This window comes from Tamandua tetradactyla, chromosome 15 (assembly GCF_023851605.1).
Source record: "Tamandua tetradactyla isolate mTamTet1 chromosome 15, mTamTet1.pri, whole genome shotgun sequence".
Lineage (NCBI taxonomy): Eukaryota > Metazoa > Chordata > Mammalia > Pilosa > Myrmecophagidae > Tamandua > Tamandua tetradactyla.
Window position 1 is genome coordinate 49,192,433 of NC_135341.1, and position 21,810 is coordinate 49,214,242.

At 37.4% G+C, this 21,810-nt stretch overlaps 1 protein-coding gene across 5 annotated transcripts in view; it reads right to left on the reverse strand.

Moving 5' to 3' along the window:
• OXSR1 (oxidative stress responsive kinase 1) overlaps positions 1 to 21,810 on the reverse strand; it is a 165,778-nt gene that overhangs the window by 63,485 nt on the left and 80,483 nt on the right. For all 5 annotated transcript variants that reach the window (XM_077129787.1, XM_077129789.1, XM_077129790.1 and 2 more), the window contains 2 exons: positions 10,281 to 10,390; positions 3,310 to 3,411 (listed from right to left, as the gene is read on the reverse strand). In XM_077129787.1, the coding sequence (XP_076985902.1) occupies positions 3,310 to 3,411; positions 10,281 to 10,390 (212 nt within the window). The remainder of the gene's footprint in view (positions 1 to 3,309; positions 3,412 to 10,280; positions 10,391 to 21,810) is intronic.

The following is a 21,810-nucleotide window of genomic DNA, read 5'->3' on the forward strand; positions in this document are numbered from 1 at the left end:
TAATCTCCAAATCTATGCATTCAATTTTATGAATTTCCAACTGCCTAGCAGATATCAATAGCTAAACATACCGTTGGCAAATCAAGTGGCTAAGTACAAAACCAGTATTATTATTATTATACACCAAATTTGTGGGCTCTTCTGACTTCCTTATTTCATTTCCCCAAACAACACTGGCTGTTGGATGGCAAGTTCATTAGTTTACAATTTATTAAAGACATTCAACAATCAATTACTAAGTCTCCACTATAGTATGCAGTCAGAAGTTTGTGAAAGATTGCAAATAAAAACACAGAGAGGAAACAGATCTCTCATTCCTGAAAGATACAATTTGTAGGGGAGAAAAAAAAAATCAAAGGTAGATCAAGACACAGCACATTTCTTAGACAAGCCAACAAGATGAAGCTAGGCAAGAAAAGATTTTCAGAAAAGAAAATCCCTGGTTTAAATAAAGGTGAAACAGGTTACCAGAGTCACATATGTACGTTGTTTCAGTTTCCCTTTAGGGTATGTGATAATCCTGACAAAAGTGGGAAAAAACACTAAAGAGAAGCCATGGTAGAAGTGCAAGCAGCAGGTAGTGAAGCCATTTAAATAAAGAGAACTAAGTCTAAACTACTGAGGAACCCATGGTTGCAGTAAAGCTACCCTGATGAAGTAAAGAGTATAGAAACCACCAAAACTGACAAGTGGAAGATGTGTAAAATTGTTAATTACATCACATTATCCTTTTTCAGCAAGGAATGAATACATGTGATATAAAATTGAAGCATGTGGGCGGGCCACAGTGGCTCAGCAGACAAGAATGCTTGCTTGCCATGCCAGAGGATCCGGAGTCGATTCCCAGTGCCTGCCCATGTTAAAAAAAAAAAAAAAAAATTGAAGCATGCAACTTTTCAAAAAACCATAATGAATTCAACCTCAAACTTTTTTTCTAAACTTAGAAAGATCTTTAAGAAATCTATTTCTTTTGTGTTGAAGAAATAAATACATAAAGTTTTAAAAAATATAAACAGAAAGTTTACTTTTCAGAAACTTAAAACCTTTGAATTATTCCTATCCTACATAAGTCCTGAAACTTAAGAGTTATCAGTTTCTTCCAGAACATTCCCCTACCCCATGTCGCAGTCCCTTTTCAGCATGAAGAAGTTAGAATGGTCACTCCCCAAATACCCCTGAAGACTGAAAGAATGATCAAATGAGAGGGAAGATTTGTTAACAGAGAAGTTAGGATTCAACAAATGCTAAATGTTTTATTGGTCTGGTTCTTATACTTAAGTCTTGACCAATTTGGAATTAACTATTGTATATGGTGTGAGGCAGGAGTTTACCTTCATACCCCACTTTTTTTTAATTGATATATATTATATATTCACATACCATATAATCATCCCAAGTATACAATCAAGACTCACAATATCACTATATATATGGCTGTGCATATATCATCACAACAGATTTTTATCTTTTTTTGTGAAAAATAACATATATTAAAAAAAGCAATAAATTTCAATACATACCACAACAATTAATTGTGGAAAAGATTTCAGAGTTTGGTATGGCTTACAATTCCAGAATTTCCCACCTTTTCTTTTAAAGTAAGCATTTCTTTGGACTGAAAAAGCCTCTCATCTTATAGTTACAAAAACATGTAAGTTTAAAAACTTGTGAATAACCTCTTATTCCTAGGAATCTTCAACCTGTAGGTGGAACACGGCTTTAAAATTCAATTATCACTAACCTTCTACATAATCAAAATTTCACTCATTAAATATGCATGTAGCTCAATACAGGTATGACCATGTTTTGAATATGAAGATACCAAGGATTTCTTTTTTTTAACATATAATATACATATTTTTTTTCTTTTCTTTTCACAAAGGCAGCCACCAGAAATCGAATCCAGGCCCGGCATGGTAGGCGAGAACTCTGCCACTGAACCACTGTTCTCCTAATATATAATATATTTTTACTGTATATTGTTTCAACCTTACTTAAGGGGACGGAGTAACTTCTTTTAAAGGATTAAAGTGTGTCATGGTCAAGTTCATGTGTCAACTTGGCCAAATGTTGGTACCTGTTTGTCTGTTTGGGCAAGTGCTGGCCTGTCTGTTGCAATGAGGACATTTCATAGAATTAAATCATGATCACGTCAGCTGCATCCACAGCTGATTCCATTTGTAATCAGCCAAGGGGCGTGTCTTCTGCAATGAGTGATGCTCAATCTAATCACTGGAAGCCTTTTAAGGAGGATTCAGAAGAGAAAGGCTCTCCTGTGGAGTTTGTCCAGATCCTCCATCGGAATCATCAGCTTCACAGCCTGCCCTACGGATTTTGGACTCTGTGTTTCCGCGGTCACATGAGACACTTTTATAAATTTTATATTTGTGAGTGTTCCCTGTTGCTTCTGTTTCTCTAGAGAACCCTAACTAATACAAAGTGCACCAAGGCAATACAGATGTGAATCACACAATTGTGAATGACACCAATCTGACAACAATTTACAATTTTAAACAAAGTCAGAGGGCAAGCAGGGCCACAAACAATAGCTAGAGCTACAAATAGACAAACGGAATTCATATGCCTATTATAATAAAGGGCTGATCACATTGATAAAAATGGTTAACAACAATACTGGCAGCACCATTTTGAAAGACAAAAACTCAATTTGTTACTAATGTTGGGGATAAGATTAGAAATTATATTTCAGGCAACTACTAGATCAGGATATAGTTTAAATTTGAGGAGGCTTAGCTAGAGTTAAAACAATAATAGGTCTTTGAGTAAAAGTTGTGTAATGAACTGCCATAAAGCAAACTTATTTGAACTTTTATTCAGCTAATAATGTGAATAATAAAGGCATCTGGTACATGAACACTCTGCATGGATTATCTTTTTTAATATATGAAAAGAACATAAAACAGTGCCTGCCACAGAAAAGTACTCAATAAGTGGTAGACATAATTACTATTATTATTTAACCTTCAACTTTATGAAGTAGGAATGATCATCATCCCCACTGAGGCTGTTCGGCACAGGGAACTCTGGGGAATGCATATAAAGGGAGACATGGGTCCCTAATATCAAATTAATTAAAGGGTCAGGAGCTGGAGAGATAGCATAGAAAAAGGTTAACTACAATGCAAAATTATCCAGGTCTAAAAACTAAGTATCTAATACAGATTTTAGTAGTTCCAGTTGTAAAAAGGGATGCAGGCCAGAAATCTATGAGTAAGAATGGAAAATGAAGAAAGACTGATAAATTGATGGGACTGGAGCTGGGATACCCATTTTGAATATGAGCCTCACCTTCATTGGTGGGTATTTATGATAAGGAGCTGCCCCTGTGGCTAGTTCAATTGCAGTGATCCCAAAACTCCATATGTCAGCTTTGAAATCATAACCTCGGACCTGCAAAAAAATGAAAAGATAAAAATGATTACTTTTACCAGCTTAAAAGCACTTTTAAAAGGTAACTTTAATATGTATCAAGAACCATGATTATATATCAAGAACCATGAGAGTGTTCACAAGGTTTTTTTTTTTTGGCATGGGCAGGCACTGGGAAACGAACATGGGTCTCCAGCATGGCAGGTGAGAACTCTGCCTGCTGAGCCACCGTGGCCCACCCTGTTCATAAGCTTTTAAAACCAAAAAATAATTTAAAATAGGAAAAAGCTAAATATAATAGGTAATAGCAAAAACAAACAAAAAAGGTAATCTCAATGTTCACTAACAGTGGGGAAACTGTTAAGTATATACAGTCACTTAAAGGAATATAGTCTACTTAAAGCAATGTTTATGAATTCTATGAAAATACAGAAAAAAGCTAGTGACAACACTCACGAAGAAAAACAGATATGAAATAGTTCATAAGTACTGACAAAATTAAAACCAGGTATACAAAAAAGACTAGAAAGAACTAGAATAAAATGTTTGGCAGTAGTAGTGAGGTTTTGTTTTCCAAATGGTCAATACTATGGTATTACTTTATCACCTTTCTTTCACAATGAAAAAAAGTTACAAAGAAGTAGCTTCGTAAAACAAGTTTGAAATCAAAATAAAAGTAGGTAAAAAATCAAAGGATAAAAAAGGGGGCAGGGTGGGCCACGGTGACTCAGCCGGGAAGAATGCTTGCCTGCCATGCCAAAGGACCCAGGTTTGGTTCCCGTGTGGCTGCCCATGTTAAAAAAAAAAGGTGAGGGGGCAAAAGATTTGCTTCTGTAGACCTCTTACACAATCCTTAAACTTAATAAGACCATAAACTAATGGCTAAAAAGAAATTCTTCCACAAAAGGAAGTGTTGTAGCAGAGTGGGACCTACTGCAAAACAGGATAAATGCCTCTTGAATCACTGTGTTAGATTCTATTTTTGACTCTGAGAAGCTTGCGAGAACCTATAGTTATGACATAGGAACAAAGATAGGGGCATCTACAATTAACCTATATTATAACATCCTGTGGCTACAAACTAGGAACACATGAGAGGTTATCCTAGCGGTTATTCTTATGCAATATATAGATATCACATTTTAGTTTATGGTGCACGGGAGTGCACCACAGGGGAAGTACCTGAAACTGTTGAACTATATTCCAGTAGACTTGATTCTTGAAAACAATTGTATAACTATACAGCTTTTACAATGTGACCATATGATTGCAAAAACCTTCTGTCTGACCCTCCTTTTATCCAGGGTAGGGACAGAGGAGTAAAAAATGAGGATAAAAAATAAATAAATAATAGAAGTAGGAGATAAAGGGTAAAAAATAGAGTTGACTGAAATATTAGTAAGTCAATGAGAAGGAGGGGTAAGGGGTATGGGATGTATGAGTTTTTTCTGTTTTCTTTTTATTTCTTTTTCTGAACTAATGCAAATGTTTTAAGAAATGATCATGATCATGAATCCACAACTATGTGATAATATTGTGAGTTACTGATCATATAACAAGAATGTAATGATCATATGGTAAGAATGTTTGTGCTTATATGTTGAATAAAAATAAATAAATACATAAATTAATTTAAAAAAAGAAGGAATGAAGTTGTGAGGCATGCAAATAGGTGAATGAACCTTGAGGACAGTATGCTGAGTGAGATAACTCAGGAACAAAAAGAAAGATATTATAATGCCTCACAAATATAAACTAATACAACGTGAAAACTCTGAAGTTTATTATAAGGAGGAGGCTTATTATAAAGGTTCCTAGATTGTAAGTTCTTACAGCAGTGATATCTATCCCTGAGTATTAACTGTTATTTCTAAATTCTGAGATGCTGATCTCCTTGTGTATAATCTGGTCATTCCTTGGAACTTCAGGTGTCTGTGTGATATCCGAGACACAGAGCTAGAGTACTGCCACTATGAAAGTCAGCATCATCCTGTACAGCAACTGTTCAAAAAACTGAAAAAAGAGATCAAACTAGAGATGTGAATGAAGCTGATCTGCTTAGGACTAAGGTAAATGAGACTAAGTAAAGAATAATATTGACTACATTTTAAAATTTCTACTTTTAGGTGAGACCAAATGAAGAAATGTTTATTATTTAGTATAAAACTTATATTTCTGCAGCATACTAATTTAACTTGTATGGCCAGTTTAAAAACAATAATTACATGGAAACTTGGATAGGGAGTAAGATCTCGGTGGTACAGGTTAGTGTGATTCCAATATATCCCAGAGTTCTGTGAAGAAGACCAAAAAAAGTATTTGCAAAGTTCCCTTGAGGAACTGAGGAAAAATTTGGAAATATTAAACTTACCTATCTGGGGAAAACTTAATATTTTACACAAGCATTGGGGACTATAAATTTAATAGGTCAAGCGCTTGGGGCCTGCCCTTATGAAACATTCCTGCAAAGGTGAAACTAAGTCTATTTACAATTCTGCCTAAGGCTCACTCCCAAAGAACTTCTTTTGTTGCTCAGATGTGGCCTCTCTCTCTAAGCCAACTCTGTAGGTAAACTCACTGCCCTCCCCACTTACGTGGGACATGACTCCCAGGGAGGTAAACTTCCCTCGCAATGTGAGACTTATCTCCTCCTGGGGATAAGCCTAAACCAAGCATTGTGGGACTGAGAAAGACTTCTTGACCAAAAGGAGAAAGAGAAATGAAACAGTAGTTTCTGTGACTGAGAGATTTCATTTGAGTTGAGAGGTCTTTCTGGAAGCTATTCTTATGCAGTACAGTTTCAGTTTTGGTATATTGAAGTAGCTAGAGGGAAATGCCTGAAACCACTGAACCGTAACCCAGTAGCCTTGATTCTTGAAGATGACTGCATAACTATGTAGCTTTTATGGTGTGACCACATGATTGTAAAAACCATGTAACTAACACTTGCTTTATCCAGTGTATGGACAGATGAGTAAGAAAATAAAGACAACAAATAAAAGAATAGGGGGGAATGGGGATGAGATGTTTTGGGTGGTCTTTTTAACTTTTATTTTTATTCTTATTTTTATTGTGTATGGGGTAATGAAAATGTTCAAAAATCTATTGTGATGATGAATGCACAAATATATGATGATACTGTGAACCACTGATTGTGTGCTTTCGATGATTATATGGTATGTGACTATCTCAATAAAATTGTATTTTAAAAAAATAATAAATAAATAATGGGGGGATAAAGGGTAAAAAATTGAGTAGACTGAAATACTAGTACGTCACTGAGAAGGAAGGGTAAGGGGTATGAGCTTTTTCTGTTTTCTGTTTCTTTTTATATATATCTTTCTTTTTCTGGAGTGATACAAATGTTCTAAAAATGATCATGGTAATGAATACACAACTATGCGATGGTATTGTGAGTTACAATTGTATACTTTGGATGGACTGTATGTGCAAGAAGATTTATAGCAATACAAATATAAAAAAAACAAAGCCAACTGGAATGGGTCTAATATAAATCAGAATACAGGGTAAAAATGTATGTACTCTAGATGTTCACCTACTATATGAGAGTAAAAGTTTATTATGTCTAGAACTTAAATTTTTGGTAACACATAATCTAAATCAACCTGTCTGGATAGCTCATTTAAACACCTCAGAATCCTCAAGTCCAGAACAGGAATAAGGCCTTGAATTCTGTATAGCTTAATATAATACCAGAACATATCTCAGACTATGGTGGGCTGATAATTAAAAAGTACCGGTAGAGGCCCCTGAGGGTCTGAATGGGGGGAAAATACATATGTATATATAGTATATAGTTATATATATACATGGAACTATTAAACTTTCCCAACTGGGAAGCCCCAGCTACCCTCTCAACCATTGGGGTCTCCCAAGAAAATTGGGTAAGCCCTTGATTTTGAGGCTTGCCCTTATGCCACTTTTTTCTATATGGGAGAAGCTATGACTCCCCATATTGAGGCCTAAGGATTCCTTCTTGGAAATCTCTCTTGTTGCTCAGATGTGGCTGACTCTCTATCCAAGTACAACTCTGGAAGGAAAAGCATTACCCTCCCCATTATGTGGGACATGACATTCAGGGGTGAAAATTTCCCTGACAATATGGGGCATGATTCCCAGGAATGAGTTGGCCCTGGCAATGTGGGATTGACAACGTCTTCCTGACCAAAAAGGGGGAAAGAAATGTTAACAAAATAAGGTATCAGTGGCCAAGAGAGATCAAATAGAGTCAAGAGGCTAGCCTGGATGCTACTCTTATGCAAGCTTCAGCTAGGTATTGTCAATTGTCGCTGTTTGCCAAATGCCAACCAACATCATTCCTGTTAATATTGAAGAAGAACTATGACTCAAACTGAGACTCTAAAGGTTTCACACACTAAAGTTTGTTTTCCTGAAACCTATAATTCTTGGAGGGTTCCTAGGTCAGGTAAGTTCTGAAACCCGGAGGGGATGGTCTCTCCAAGAATACCATTTAATTTCATTTCTTATCCCATATTACAGATAACCTTTTTTCAACATGAAAAAATTAGAATGGGCATAGCCCAAATATCCCTAAGGATTGGGAGAAGGATAAAAGGAGGAGGAGTTATAAAAGAGAAGACAGGATTTAACAAATGAATATGACTGCTGAATCATTTTTCTTTTAGTCTCCAGTGTCTGGGCGCAGCTAGAAGGAAAAACCTGAAATTGGAACTGCACCCACTACCAAATTTTAAAACTTGTTCTATAACTGTTAAAATGTACATCAAATTTACTGCTTTTGTGTATATATTATATTTCACAATTAAAAAAAAAGTTACATAAATAAACAAATAAATACCTAGATAATGTAGATTGGTTGGGGGAGGTGGAGAGCAAACTATAAATATAGCTTTAATAAAAGTAAACTGAAGGTGAGAGTGGGGAGAAATTCAACTTTCCCAAGTTGAATTCTTGATATTCTCACAAGCAGTGTGGACAACCAAAGCTATAGGCTGAGCCTCCAGTCTTGGGGTTTGTTCATATGAAACTTAACCCCACAAAGGATAGGTCAAGTCTACTTAAAATTTAGGATGAAGAGTCACCCCCAAGAGAGCCTCTTTTGTTGCTCAGATGTAGCCTCTCTCTCCAGCCAACATGACGAGCAGTCTCACCACCCTCCCCCTCTCTGCATGGGACATGACTCCCAGGGGTGTGGACCTTCCTGGCAATGTGGAACAGAGATCCTGGAGTGAGCTGAGACTCAGCATCAAGGGACTGAGAAAAACCCTAGAATGAGCTGAGAATTAACATCAAGGGATTGAGAGAACCTTCTCGACCAAAGGGGGAAATGTGAAATGAGACTAAGTGTCAATGGCTGAGAGATTCCAAACAGAGTTGAGAGGTTATCCTGGAGGTTATTCTTATGCATTAAGTAGATATCACCTTGTTGTTCAAGATGTAGTGGAGAGGCTGGAGGGAACTGCCTGAAAATGTAGTGCTGTGTTCCAGTAGCCATATTTCTTGATGATGATTGAACAATGATATAGCTTTCACAATGAGACTCTGTGAATGTGAAAACCTTATGTCTGATGCTCCTTTTAGCTACTGTATCAACAGAAGAGTAGAATATATGGAATAAAAATAAATAATAGGGGGAACAAATGTTAAAATAAATTTAGTTTGAAAGGCTAGTGGTAAATGAAAGTGAGGGGTAAGGGGTATGGTATGTATAATCTTTTTTTTCTCTATTATCATTTTATTTCTTTTTCTGTTGTCTTTTTATTTCTTTCTCTAAATCGATGCAAATATTCTAAGAAATGATGAATATGCAACTATGTGATGATATTAAGAATTACTGATTGTATATGTAGAATGGAATGATATCTTAATATTTTGTTTGTTAATTTTTTTTAATTAATAAAAAAAGTTTAAAAAGTAAACTGAAGGACTGAAATTAAGCTGGGAACAAAAAAGGATATATTATTCAAATGAAGATACAAGGAGCTATTATTAAATTAATGGATTAGGTAGGTAATGGGGAAGGGTGAGTCTATATTGACTTCATCTTTTTTATCTTATACAATATAAGAAAAGAAATAGGTTTGGGGGGTGCAAATTAACTCAGTTTGAACACACTGAGTTTGATATACCCATAAGATATTTACAGTTCATTTGGAGTATTCACAGGGAGTTGGAAATATCTATCTGGAGGTTTAGGAAACAAGATCACACTGGATATGACTTGGAAATCATTAATAACTGAGAAAAACAGATGAGAACATCTAGTGATTATGTGAAATCAGTGAAGAGGACAAGGCCAAGAACAAAGTCCTGGGAAACAGAATCATTTAAGAGAAGAAGCAGAACCAGAGAGGAAGTCAGAAAACCGGCTTGTCAAGTAGAATAAAAATGAGAAGACAAGAAGGAATCTAAAGAGGTGAACACAGGTGAGGATGGTCAAAAGCTTAAAAAGCTGCCAAAGGAGGCAGGTAAAATAAGGTCTCAAACAAAAGCACCGGATGTGAGAATTAGCAATTCCTGGAAAGTTAGTGACACCAGACTGCAGTTGACTGAACAGCAAACGGGAAATGAGGACATGGAGATTTCAAGAAGCACAGTAATAAAATTAAATGTAAAAAGATTAGGTCTTTTTATTTCTACTAAAGAAATTATAATTAAAACAACCTTGACTATATCATCCCTTAGGCTGTCTTTAGTATAAATTCTGAATTTCACGTCCTTTGAACAAGTTCTAGAATTGGGTTTCTTTTTTCTAGGTTAGGCCAAAGTCTCAACCAAGGAATAGAGATTTATTTCCCAAAGCAAACATGGCATAGCAAACACTAATCAGTCTTTTCAGATTTATAACAAAACCACAAACCATTTAAAAAAAGACAAAAATACAGTACCTGTTCCATAACTTCAGGTGCCATCCAGCAAGGAGTGCCCACAAAGGTCTTTCTCACCTTATTTCGGGTAATATCACCACCAGTTGCTAAAAAAGCACTAACCCCAAAGTCTAAAATAGAATAAAAAAGCATTGTATTAAAAATACAATAACTACTCAGAAACAAATAGGACAATAATATACTATAGTTATAATCTTATATAAAGTAAAGAGCATGATATTTCCTCTTCTTTCTGGTGAATTTCTTGACTAAATTATGGCATAGCTTAACCAGTTCTTCACTCGATTTTTCTCCACCACTATATATCATCATCCCAGATTTTCCTCCTTGCTCCAATCCATTCCATTATGTAATTATGATTACTGTCATAATTTTTTTTTAAATATCACTTTGACTATTCTCAAAAACCTTCAATATCTTATTTCCCTACAGAATAAAATCCAAACAGTGTGGCATTCAAAAAAAAAAACACTCTCAAAACCCAGTCCCAAATAAATCAAGAGTCTGCAATCCTAAATTCACATCCTCAATTGATGACTTATTAGAGGTGCAACACTGGGAAACTGAGTATACTAAGCCTCAGGAGTTTCACTACAAAGATTTTATCCCAAAATACTGAAGCCAAAGTAGTAGTCACTGATGGAGAAGACAGCCTGTTTCACCGGGCTACCCCCTTCTCTAAAAGCCATGGACCATGTGTCTGGGCTCCTTGGACTTGACATCTGAGCAAAGCTGATATGAACCAGGGTTAGACACCTTACTTAAGACAGGCCAAGCGTATTATCTCCTAGAAATCTTAAGCATGAATGGAAAGACATTGAAATTGAGGGTCAATGGAGTTCAGTCATGCTAATGGCAACATCTTGGAGGGAAGATCACCAGCACAACCATGTTTTTGCCCATCCTGAAGGTTAGTTATTCAAGTTACTCAGGTCATGTTAGCTGTTCAGTTGGTTCTTTGGTTCTGTGTACTGACTTGCATAATTCAAGGAATTTCTTCAAGTTTCCTAGTGATGCTTTCTAATGCAACAAAAAAAACCCTCAACTAATATAGTAAGGGTCTCATACGGTAGTATGACTTTCTTCTTGCTTTTAGTATGCTTCAGAATACCTTGCAGGATGTGAAATGGGTCCATATTTGAAAACAGAGTAAACTAAGGACAAAGCCAGTGTGAGAGGAATAATTTTAGCATTACGAACTTTAAACTTACAGAAGTCTATGAATTCAGATCTACCTGAAGTAATTATTTGCTTATCACAGTATAAATCAAGTCCATAAAACTCATATTAAAAAAAGTAATATTAATGGCTCTCAGTGCTCCTAAATGGCAAATATCTAAGTAATTTAAAATGTTGTTCCATTTGTAGCAAAAAAATTAAACATTTAAAAGTGCATTTAAGATGGTGGCTTAGTGAGGTATGGAATTTAGCTTGTCCTCCAGAGCAGCTGGTAAATAGCCAAGAACAGGACAGAACAAATGCTGGGGAACATCAATGACCGGACACACAGCATATACCAGTGTGGACAAGCTGGACTGGCTGAGACCCCACAAAGAACTGCCCACAGAGAACTGTAAGTTCCCCAAGCCATGAAGGCTGGCACCCTTCCCCCATGGACACAACAGCATGGTTCCCAGAGGGGAAAGCAAGGGCTCAACCAAGTTCCACCTGCAGAATTAACAAATTTTGACTACTGAAAATAGGCCCCCAGCACAGATAAATCTGGAATAAGCACTAAAGGTACTAGAGGTTTTGCCCTGGCAGAGAGGGGGCAGGGCTGTCAGAAAAAGAAAAACAAAAACCAAACAAAACTGAGGCTTTTTGACTCGGACAGCACAGAATACTGGAAAAGAACTGTACCCTAAAAAAAAAGTGTGTGGGGGGGTGCATATAGAGCCTGGAGATACACAGGACCATGTACCAATTTAAGCTCTTGATTGACAAATCCAAGGAGCAGGGTTCCTGCTCTGAAAAGGTTTTTTTCTTTGCTTTGTTTCTACTGCTTAACAGCTCAGATAGAACTGGAAGCCTTCTCAGGCACCAGCTCTGCCCCAGGCAAGGGCGGAATTAAGAGCCTCTGAGAAACAGAGTAACTATACTGCATACTAGCCAGGTGAAAGGAGTTGATATCTTAAAGCTGTACCTTCCCCAAGAAAAAGGTAGAACCAGCTCAAGTGGAATCCCTTCTAAGAAATTCAGGTTCCAGGGGCTGGAAAACTGAAACAATTAATGCCAACCTACAACCTCTTCTCTATCTCAACCATGCCCCCAGCAGGAAGAGTTTGCTGAAATTAAAGGTACCACACCACTTCATGCTGGTGGGCAGCCACATGTGGACAAGTGCCACATACTGGGCAAGATAGGAAAAACAGAGTCTAGAGGCTTCTTAGGAGTCTGGCAACCTGGTGGGTCTCACCCTCAGGGAATACTGATGGTGGCTATTGCAGTCAGGGAACTGACTGGGGTCTATAATATCTGAGAAGACCCTCCTCAAAAACAAAGTTCCATATAGGCAGAGGAAGAAACAGAAAAATGAGGACTGAAAAATTATTCAGTTAAACAGAAACAGAACCTATGCTAGAGGTCTAGAATAAGCTGAACTGAAAGTCTGTTAAACAACACAGAATAAAGCCATTCAGCAAGAAAAGCCATTCAGCAAGAAAATCCTAAGTAAAAGAGTGAAAACAATCTCCAGAATAAATTAATTAAGTAAATCAAATGCCTATACATCAGCAAAAAAAAAAAAAAAATAACAAGTCATGCTGGGAAAATCAAAGATACAGCCCAGACAAAGGAACAAACCAACAATTCAAATGAGATACAGGAGTTGAAACGACTAATTCAGGATGTTTGAACAGACATGGAAAATCTCATCAAAAATCAAATCAACAAACTGGGAGAGGATATAAAGAAGGCGCTGAGCAAATAAAAAGAAGAAATCAAAAGTATGAAAAAACAAATCACAGAACTTATGGGAATGAAAGGTACAGTAGCAGAGATAAAAAAAAAAATGCAAACCTATGACAGATTTGAAGAGGCAGAAGAAGGGATTAGTGAACTAGAGGACTGGAAATCTGAAATCCAAACCACAAAAGAAGATATAGGGAAAAGAATGGAAAAATATGAGCAGGGTCTCAGGGAACTGAATGACAACATGAAGCGCACAAATATACATACTGTGGATGTCCCAGAAGGAAAAGAAGAGGGAACAGAAAGACTAAGGGAGGAAACAGTCAATGAAAATTTCCCATCTCTTATGAAAGACATGAATTACAGATCCAAGTGCAGTGTACCCCAAACAAAATTGATCCAAACAGACATACTCCAAAACACTAATTATACTGTCAAAATGTCAAAGAGAAAGAGAGAATTTTGAAAGCAGCAAGAGAAAAAAGCAATTCATCACATGCCAATAAGACTATATATGGATTTCTCAGCAGAAACCATGGAGGTGAGAAGGCAGTGGTATGATATATATAAGATTCTAAAAGAGAAGAACTGCCAACCAAGAATTCTATGTCCAGCAAAAGTGTCCTTCAAAAATGAGGGGAAGATTAAAACACTTTCAGACAATCACTGAGATAATCTGTTAACAAGAGACCGGCTCTGTAAGAAATACTAAAGGGAGCACTACAGGCAGATAGAAAAAAGGCAGGAGAGAGAGGTCTGGAGAAGAGTGTAGAAATGAAGAATATCAGTAAAGGTAAAAAGAGTAAAAAAGTTAGATATACAAAATCCAAAAGGCAAAATGATAGAAGAAAGTACTGCTTTTATAGTAATAACACTAAATGTTAATGATTAAACTCCCCAATCAAAAGACACAGCTGGAAGTTTGGATTAAAAAACAGGACCCATTTATACACTGTCTACAGGAAACTCATTTTAGACCCAGGGATAAAAATAGGTTGAAAGTGAAAGGTTGAGAAAAGATATTTCATGCAAACAACAATCAGAAAAGAGCAGGACTAGCTATACTAATACGTGACAAATTAGACTTCAAATGTAAAACGGTTAAAAGAGACAAAAAAGGACACTATGTATTAATGAAGGGAACAATTCAACAAGAAGACATTAACAATCATAAATATTTATGCACCGACTCAGAGTGCTCCACAATGCATGAAGCAAACACTGAAAACACAGAAAAGAGAAACAGACACATCTACCATAATAGTTGGAGACTTCAGCTCCCCCCTTTCATCATGGATCGTTCTCAAGGGCAGACCATATGCTGGGTCACGAAGCAAGCCTCAATAAATTAAAAAATATTGAAATAATACAAAACACACTTTCTCAGATCATAATGGAATGAAGGTGGAAATCAGTTAACAGGCAGAGGGCCAGAAAATTCACAAATATGTGAAGGCTAAACAACACACTCTTAAACAATGAGTGAGTCAAGAAAGAAATTACAAAAGAAATCAGTAAATACCTCGAGGTAATGAAAATGAAAACACAACATATCAAAATTGATAGGATGCAGCAAAGGCAGTGTTAAGAGGGAAATTTATTGCCTTAAATGCCTATATTAAAAAATAATAAAGAGCAAAAATCAAGGAATAAACGGCTCACTTGGAAAACCTAGAGAAAGAATAGCAAACTAACCCCAAAGCAAACAAAAGGAAAGGAATAATGAAGATTAGAGCAGAAATAAATGAAACTAAGAACATGACAACAATCAAGAAAATCAACAAACCCAGAAGTTGGTTCCTTGAGAAAATGAATAAATTGATGGACCCTTAGCTAGGTTGACAAAAAGAAAAAGAGAGAGGATGCCAATAAATAAAATCAGAAATGGAAGGGGACATATAACCACTGACTCCATAGAAATAAAGGAGGTAATGAGAGGATACTATGAGCAACTATATACAAATAAACTAGACAACATAGATGAAATGGACAACTTCCTAGAAAGGTATGAACAACCAACATTGACTCAAGAAGAAATATACGACCTCAACAAACCAATCACAAGTAAAGAGACTGAATCAGTTATCAAGAAGTTCCCCAAAAAGAAAAGTCCAGGACCAGATAGCTTCACATGTGAATTCTACCTAGCATTCAAGAAAGAATTAGTACCAATCTTGCTCAAACTCTTCAAAAAAATTGAAGAGGAGGGAAAGCTACCTAACTCATTCAATGAAGCCAGCATCACCCTCTTACCAAAGCCAGACAAAGATACTACAAGAAAAGAAAATTACAGACCAATCTCTCTAATGAATACAGATGAAAAAAAAAACAAAAAAACTTGCAAATAGAATCCAGCAGCACATTAAAAGAATTATACACCATGACCAAGTTGGATTTATTGCAGGTATGCAAGGATAGTTCAACATAAGAAAATCAATTAATGTAATACATCCTATCAACAATTCAAAGCAGAAAATCAGCATGATCATCTCGATTGATGCAGAAAAGGCATTTGACAAAATTTAACATCCTTTCCTGATGAAAACACATCAAAGGACAGGAATAGAAGGGAACTTCCTCAACATGATAAAGTGAAAATACAGAAAACCCACAGCTAATATCATCCTTAGTGGGGAAAGACTGAAAGCTTTCCTAAGATAAGGAACAAGATGAGGATGTCCACTGTCACCACTGTTACTCAACATTATGCTGGAAGATAAATAGGAACTCCTAAAAATTAAACATTTTTGTGCATCAAAGAAATTTGTAAAGAAAGTAAAAAGGCAGTCTATGCAACAGAAGACAATATCTGAAAACCACATATAAGGGTTTAGTATCCAGAATATATAAAGAGATTCTTCAACTCAACAGCAAAAAGACAATGCAATTACAAAATGGGCGAATGACATAAACAGACACTTCTCAAAAGAGGAAATAGAAATGGCGAAAAGGCACATGAAAAGATGCTCAACTTTACTGGCTATTAGGGAAATGCACATCAAAACCACAATGAGATAACATCTGATACCCATTAGAATGGCCATTTTCAAAAAAACAGAAAACAAGTACTGGAGAGGATGTGGAGAAAGAGGCACACTTATCCACTGTTGGTGGGAATATAAAATGGTACAATTGCTCTGGGAGGCAGTTTGGTGGTTCCTCAGGAAGCTAAATATAGTATCGCCATATGACCCAGTAAGCCCATTGCTAGGTATCTATTCAGAGGACACAAGGGCTAGGACACAAAGTAGACATTTGCACACCAATGTTTATAGCAGCATTATTTACAACTGCCAAGAGATGGTACCAGCCCAAATGTCATCAACAGATAAGTGGCTCAACATGCTGTGCTATATACATATGATGGAATAGTATGCAGCTGTAAGGCAGAATAAAGTCATAAAGCATGTAACAACGTGGATGGACCTTGAGGAAATTATGAAATTAGCCAGAAACAAAAGGACAAATACCATATGGTCTCACTAATATGAACTAACATTAATGAGTGATACTTGCAGAATTGAAGTTAAGAACACAGGTTAGAGGCAGACCAAGATGGCAGCTTAGTGAGGTGTGGGATTAGGTTCGTCCTCCAGAACAGCTACTAAACAACCAGGAACAGTACAGAACAACTGCTGGGGCCACATCAGTAACCGGACACACAATGTACCCCAGTCTGGACCAGCTGGACCAGCTGCGAGCCCCCCAGAACTGTGAATTCCCCAAGCCACGTTGGCCGGCTCCCCTCCCCCACAGTCTGCTTCCCAGAGGGGAAAGGAAAGAGACTTTACCAGCAGCAGGGGCTGAGCACAACTAAGCTTCAAGTGTGGAATTAATTCACAAATTCCAACTACTAAAAATAGGTCCCCAGGTCAGGTGAACCTGATCAAAGTAGAGGTTGCTGATTTTTGCCCCAGCATCAAGGGGTTAGGGCTGACAGAAAAAGAAAAAAAAAGAAACACGTTTTTGTGGCTGTGTTTCTGCAAAGGCTTGACTGCCTTGGATACAGTGGCAGGGCTTCTCAGTCTGCAACTGCCCCAGGCATAGGCAGAAACAAACTTGTTTGAGAGCTTGTCTGAAGCCTGTCTCTTCCCCAGGGGAGGGGTGAGGTCCAACTCAGGTGGAATCCCACACTCAAGGAATTCAGGCCCCAGAGCTTAGAAATTTGAAGCCATTAAAGCCAGTCTACAACCTCTCATCTGTCTCCACCATGCCCCTAGCAGGGAGAGTCTGCAAAAGTTAAAGGTACAGCATCACCTCATGCTGGTGGGACCTGCAGGCAGACAAGCGCTACATACTGGGCAGGATAAGAAAAACAGAGTCCAGAGACTTCACAGGAAAGTTTCTGGGAGGGGTAAGGTGTAAGGTATGTATGAATTTTTTTCTGTTTTCTTTTTATTTCTTTTTCTGAATAGATACAAATGTTATAAGAAATGATCATGATGAATATGCAACTATGTGATGATATTGTGAATTACTGATTATACATGTAGAACAGAATGATCAAAAGTTAAAAATGTTTGTGTTTGTTTGGTGTTTTTTTGGTATTTAAAAGAAACTTAAAAATAAATTAAAATAAAATTTAAAAACAAGATGTAATGGAGAGGCTGGAGGGAACTGCCTGAAAATGTAGAGCTGTGTTCCAGTAGCCATGTTTCTTGATGATGATTGCATAATGATATAGCTTTCACAATGTGACTGTGTGATTGTGAAAACCTTGTGTTTGATGTTCCTTTTATCTATCTTATCAACAGACTAGTAAAATTTATGGAATAAAAATAAATAATAGAGGGAACAAATGTTAAAATAAATTAAATATATTGAAATGCTAGTGATCAATGAAAGTGTTAGGTTGGGGGAATAAAATAAGGGAGGGCTCTATGGCTGGAATCATGAAGTCACTCCAGAATGGGAGGCGAACCATTACAATCAAGGTCTTTGTGCAGCAAACATCTATTCACTCATTGTCCAACAGACATCTAACCACCCACTGCTCAACCCACTAGCAATAATGATCGTTTGCTTAATGTGCCGCCCCTTTCATGTTATCACCTAACCCCTGCCCTTAAAAACTGCACTCACCAAAGCCCGTGTGTGGACTCACCTCCCTCCATCTTGGGTTTGGTGAGCTCTGCCTGGGAGTGTAGCCAATAAAGCACGCTCACTTAAACTCATTTCGTCTACTTTCCTTTCCCTAAAATACCTCATATCTTAAAACCTTTCAGAAAGGGAGGGGTAGGAGTATGGTATGTGTGAATTTTCTTCTGTTGTCTTTTTATCTTTTTTCTGAATTGATGCAAATGTTCTAAGAAATTATCATGATGATGACTATGCAACTATGTGATGATATTGTGAATTCTGATTATATATGTACAATGGAATTGTTGCTTCCTGTTGAAAGAGAGCTCGAAGGATATTAAGGAATGATGAGAAAGAGAGAAAGAAAGGAAGAAAAGAAAGACAGACACAAATGGGTTCAGGGGGTCTGAAGCTTAACTCTACATCAGACATCAGACAACTTTATTCTTAACCAGATCCTGGTTATATACCACAGGATGTCAATAGATATGCATGCATTTCCTGAGGGAGCAAAGTTCTTATCTTTCAGTGTTCTTCATACTTAACATAACCATTTGGGGTAAACATTCTCTTCCTCCCAGACTGCACTACATAATAATCTCCACAGTTTACTGCCACCATCCTGAGGCCAGCTGCTTCCAACAAATTCTGCAGGTCTTGTTTTAACCCTTGGCTCCTACATGGAATGATCAAAAGTTAAGAATGTTTGCGTTTGCTATATTTAAAAAAATTTTTTTAATTCATTTAAAAAAAGAATTAAAAAAAAAGAAAACACAGGTTATCAGGAGACAGAAATAGAGTAGAGATTGGAAAACTGGTGCTGAAGAAATACAGACTATGACAACAGAACTGAATGTAAAAATCCAGAAATGGACAGCACAATATTATCTGACTGTAGCACAATAATATAAGTACACTGAATAAAACTGAATGTGAGAATGATAGAGGGAGAAGGATAGGGGGCACATATGGAACCAGAATGTAAGATAGAGATTAAGACTGAGATGGTATAATTTAGGGATGCCTAGAGTGTACAATAATAGTGACTAAATGTACAAATCAAAAAATGTTTGTTCATGAGGGAGAACAAGTGAATGTCAGTACAGATGGTATTTGGGAAAAGAACAATCAACAATAAACTACGGTCTATAGTAAACAATAACGTTGTAATATGCTACCACTCAACGTAACAAAGGCATTATGCCAAAACTAAATGTCAACAGGCAGGGGGATTGGGAAAGGGGTATGGATTCTTTGTGGAAGAAAAAGAAATGTCTTCAGATAGAGTATGGTGGCGAAGACACACATTCATCATCATGTTTATACACTTAGTCTGGCTTGTATGATATCTGAATAAAACTTTAAAAATGGAAAAAAGAAAAAGTGCATTTGATGGTGCTGTAATAACGGGATACTCACATGGAAAAAATATGACCCTGCCATACAGCACACACAAAAAAAGTGCATTTGAGGCAAGAAATGGAAGTTAATGCTTAAATTGTACAATTTATATTTGGGATGCAGGAATTGTTTTGGTGATGGTAAACACAACATTGTGAACATAATTAACAACACTGAAATATTTATCTGAAATGTGGTTAATGGGGAAATTTTAGGTTGTTTATATGTTACTAGAATAAATATTTTAAAAAATATATCAAAAGGATAGCATAACACAATGAACCCTAGAGTAAACAATGGATTATAGTTAATACAATTATAAACATGTTCATTCATCAGTTGCAGCAAATGTACCACATTAATACAAAGTGTTATTTGTATTAGTTTGTATTTGTATTATTTGTATTATACTATTCTTATTTGTAACAGAATAGTATACGGGAACCCTATTTTATGCATGATTTTTCTGTAAACCTACAACTTCTCTGATTAAAAAACAAAAACAGTCACCATCTGCCCTTCCAGCTGAAATAGAGGCCCTGACTATGTTTGCCATGTGCCTTCTCACTTGAGAGAGAGACACTGAACTTCATCAGCTTTCTTGAACCAAGGTATTGTTCTCTGGGTGCCTTTGATTGAACATTTCTATAGATTTGTTTTAATTGGGACATTTTCTCAGCCTTAGAACTGTAAACTAGCAACTTCTTAAGTTCCTCTTTAAAAAAGCCATTCCGGGGCAGGCCACGGTGGCTCAGCAGGCAAGAATGCTTGCCTGCCATGCCAGAGGACCCGGGTTCGTTTCCCGGTGCCTGCCCATGTAAAAAAAAAAAAAAAGCCATTCCGTTGGGACTTCCAGGTCAAGATGGTGGCTTAACAACGTGCGCATTTTAGCTCATCCTCCAGAACAACTACTAAATAACCAGAAACAGTACAAAACAGCTCCTGGGGCCACGTCAGTGACTGGACACACAGCGTACCCCAGTCTGGACCAGCTGGACCAGCTGTGAGCACCCCGCAGAACCGTGAGTTCTCAAAGATGCGGCGGCCAGCGCCCCTCCCCCACAGGCCACTTCCCAGAGGGGAAAGGAAAGGACTTTACCAGCAGCAGGGACTGGGCACAATCAAACGCCAATTGTGGAACTAATTAACAAATTCTGACTACTAAAAATAGGCCCCCAGCTTAGGTGAACCTGATCAAAGCGGAGGTTGCTCATTTTGCCCTGGCACCAAGGGGGCAGGACTGACAGAAAAAGGGGGGAAAAAAAAGAAGGAAATAGAGGTTTTTGTGGCTGTGTATCTACAAAGGCTTGACTGCCTCTGGATACAGCGGCAGGACTTTTCAGGCTGCAGCTGCCCCAGGCATAGGCAGAAGTGAGCTCTTTTGGGGGCTTATCTGGAGCCTGTGCCTTCCCCAGGGGAGGGGTGAAGCCCCACCCAGATGGAATCCCTCCATCAAGGAATTCAGACACCAGGGCTTGGTAATTTGAAGCCATTAAAACCAGCCTACAACCTCTCCTCTTTCTCCACCATGCCCTCAGCAGGGAGAGTCTGCCAAAGTTAAAGGTACCGCATCATCTTATGCTGGTGGGACCTGCAGTCAGACAAATGCCACATACTGGGCAGGATAAGAAAAACAGAGTCCAGAGACTTCACAGGAAAGTCTTTCAAGGTGCTGGGTCTCACCCTCAGGGAAAACTGACGCAGGTGACTCTTTCCTCCTGATAGGAGGCCAGTTTGGTCTGGGAAAATCTGGCTGGGGTCTAGAATATCTAAGCAGACCCTCCTAAGTGTGTGTGGGGGGAAGGCACCACACAAGCAGGGCAAGAAACAAGAAAACAAGAACTGAAAAATTCTCCTCTGTTAAACAAAACTTAAGCTAAAGGTCCAGATAAAGCTGAACGGAACGTCAAAGAACAGATAAACAACAAATTCATCCAGCAAGAAAACCCTAAATAAAAGAAGTAAAAGCAATCTCCAGAATAAACTAATTAAGGTAATTAAATGCCTAGACACCAGCAAAAAATAACAAATCACACTAGGAAAATTGAAGATATGGCCCAGTCAAAGGAACAAACCAACAATTCAAATGACATACAGGAGCTGAAACAATTAATTCAGAATGTACAAACAGACATGGAAA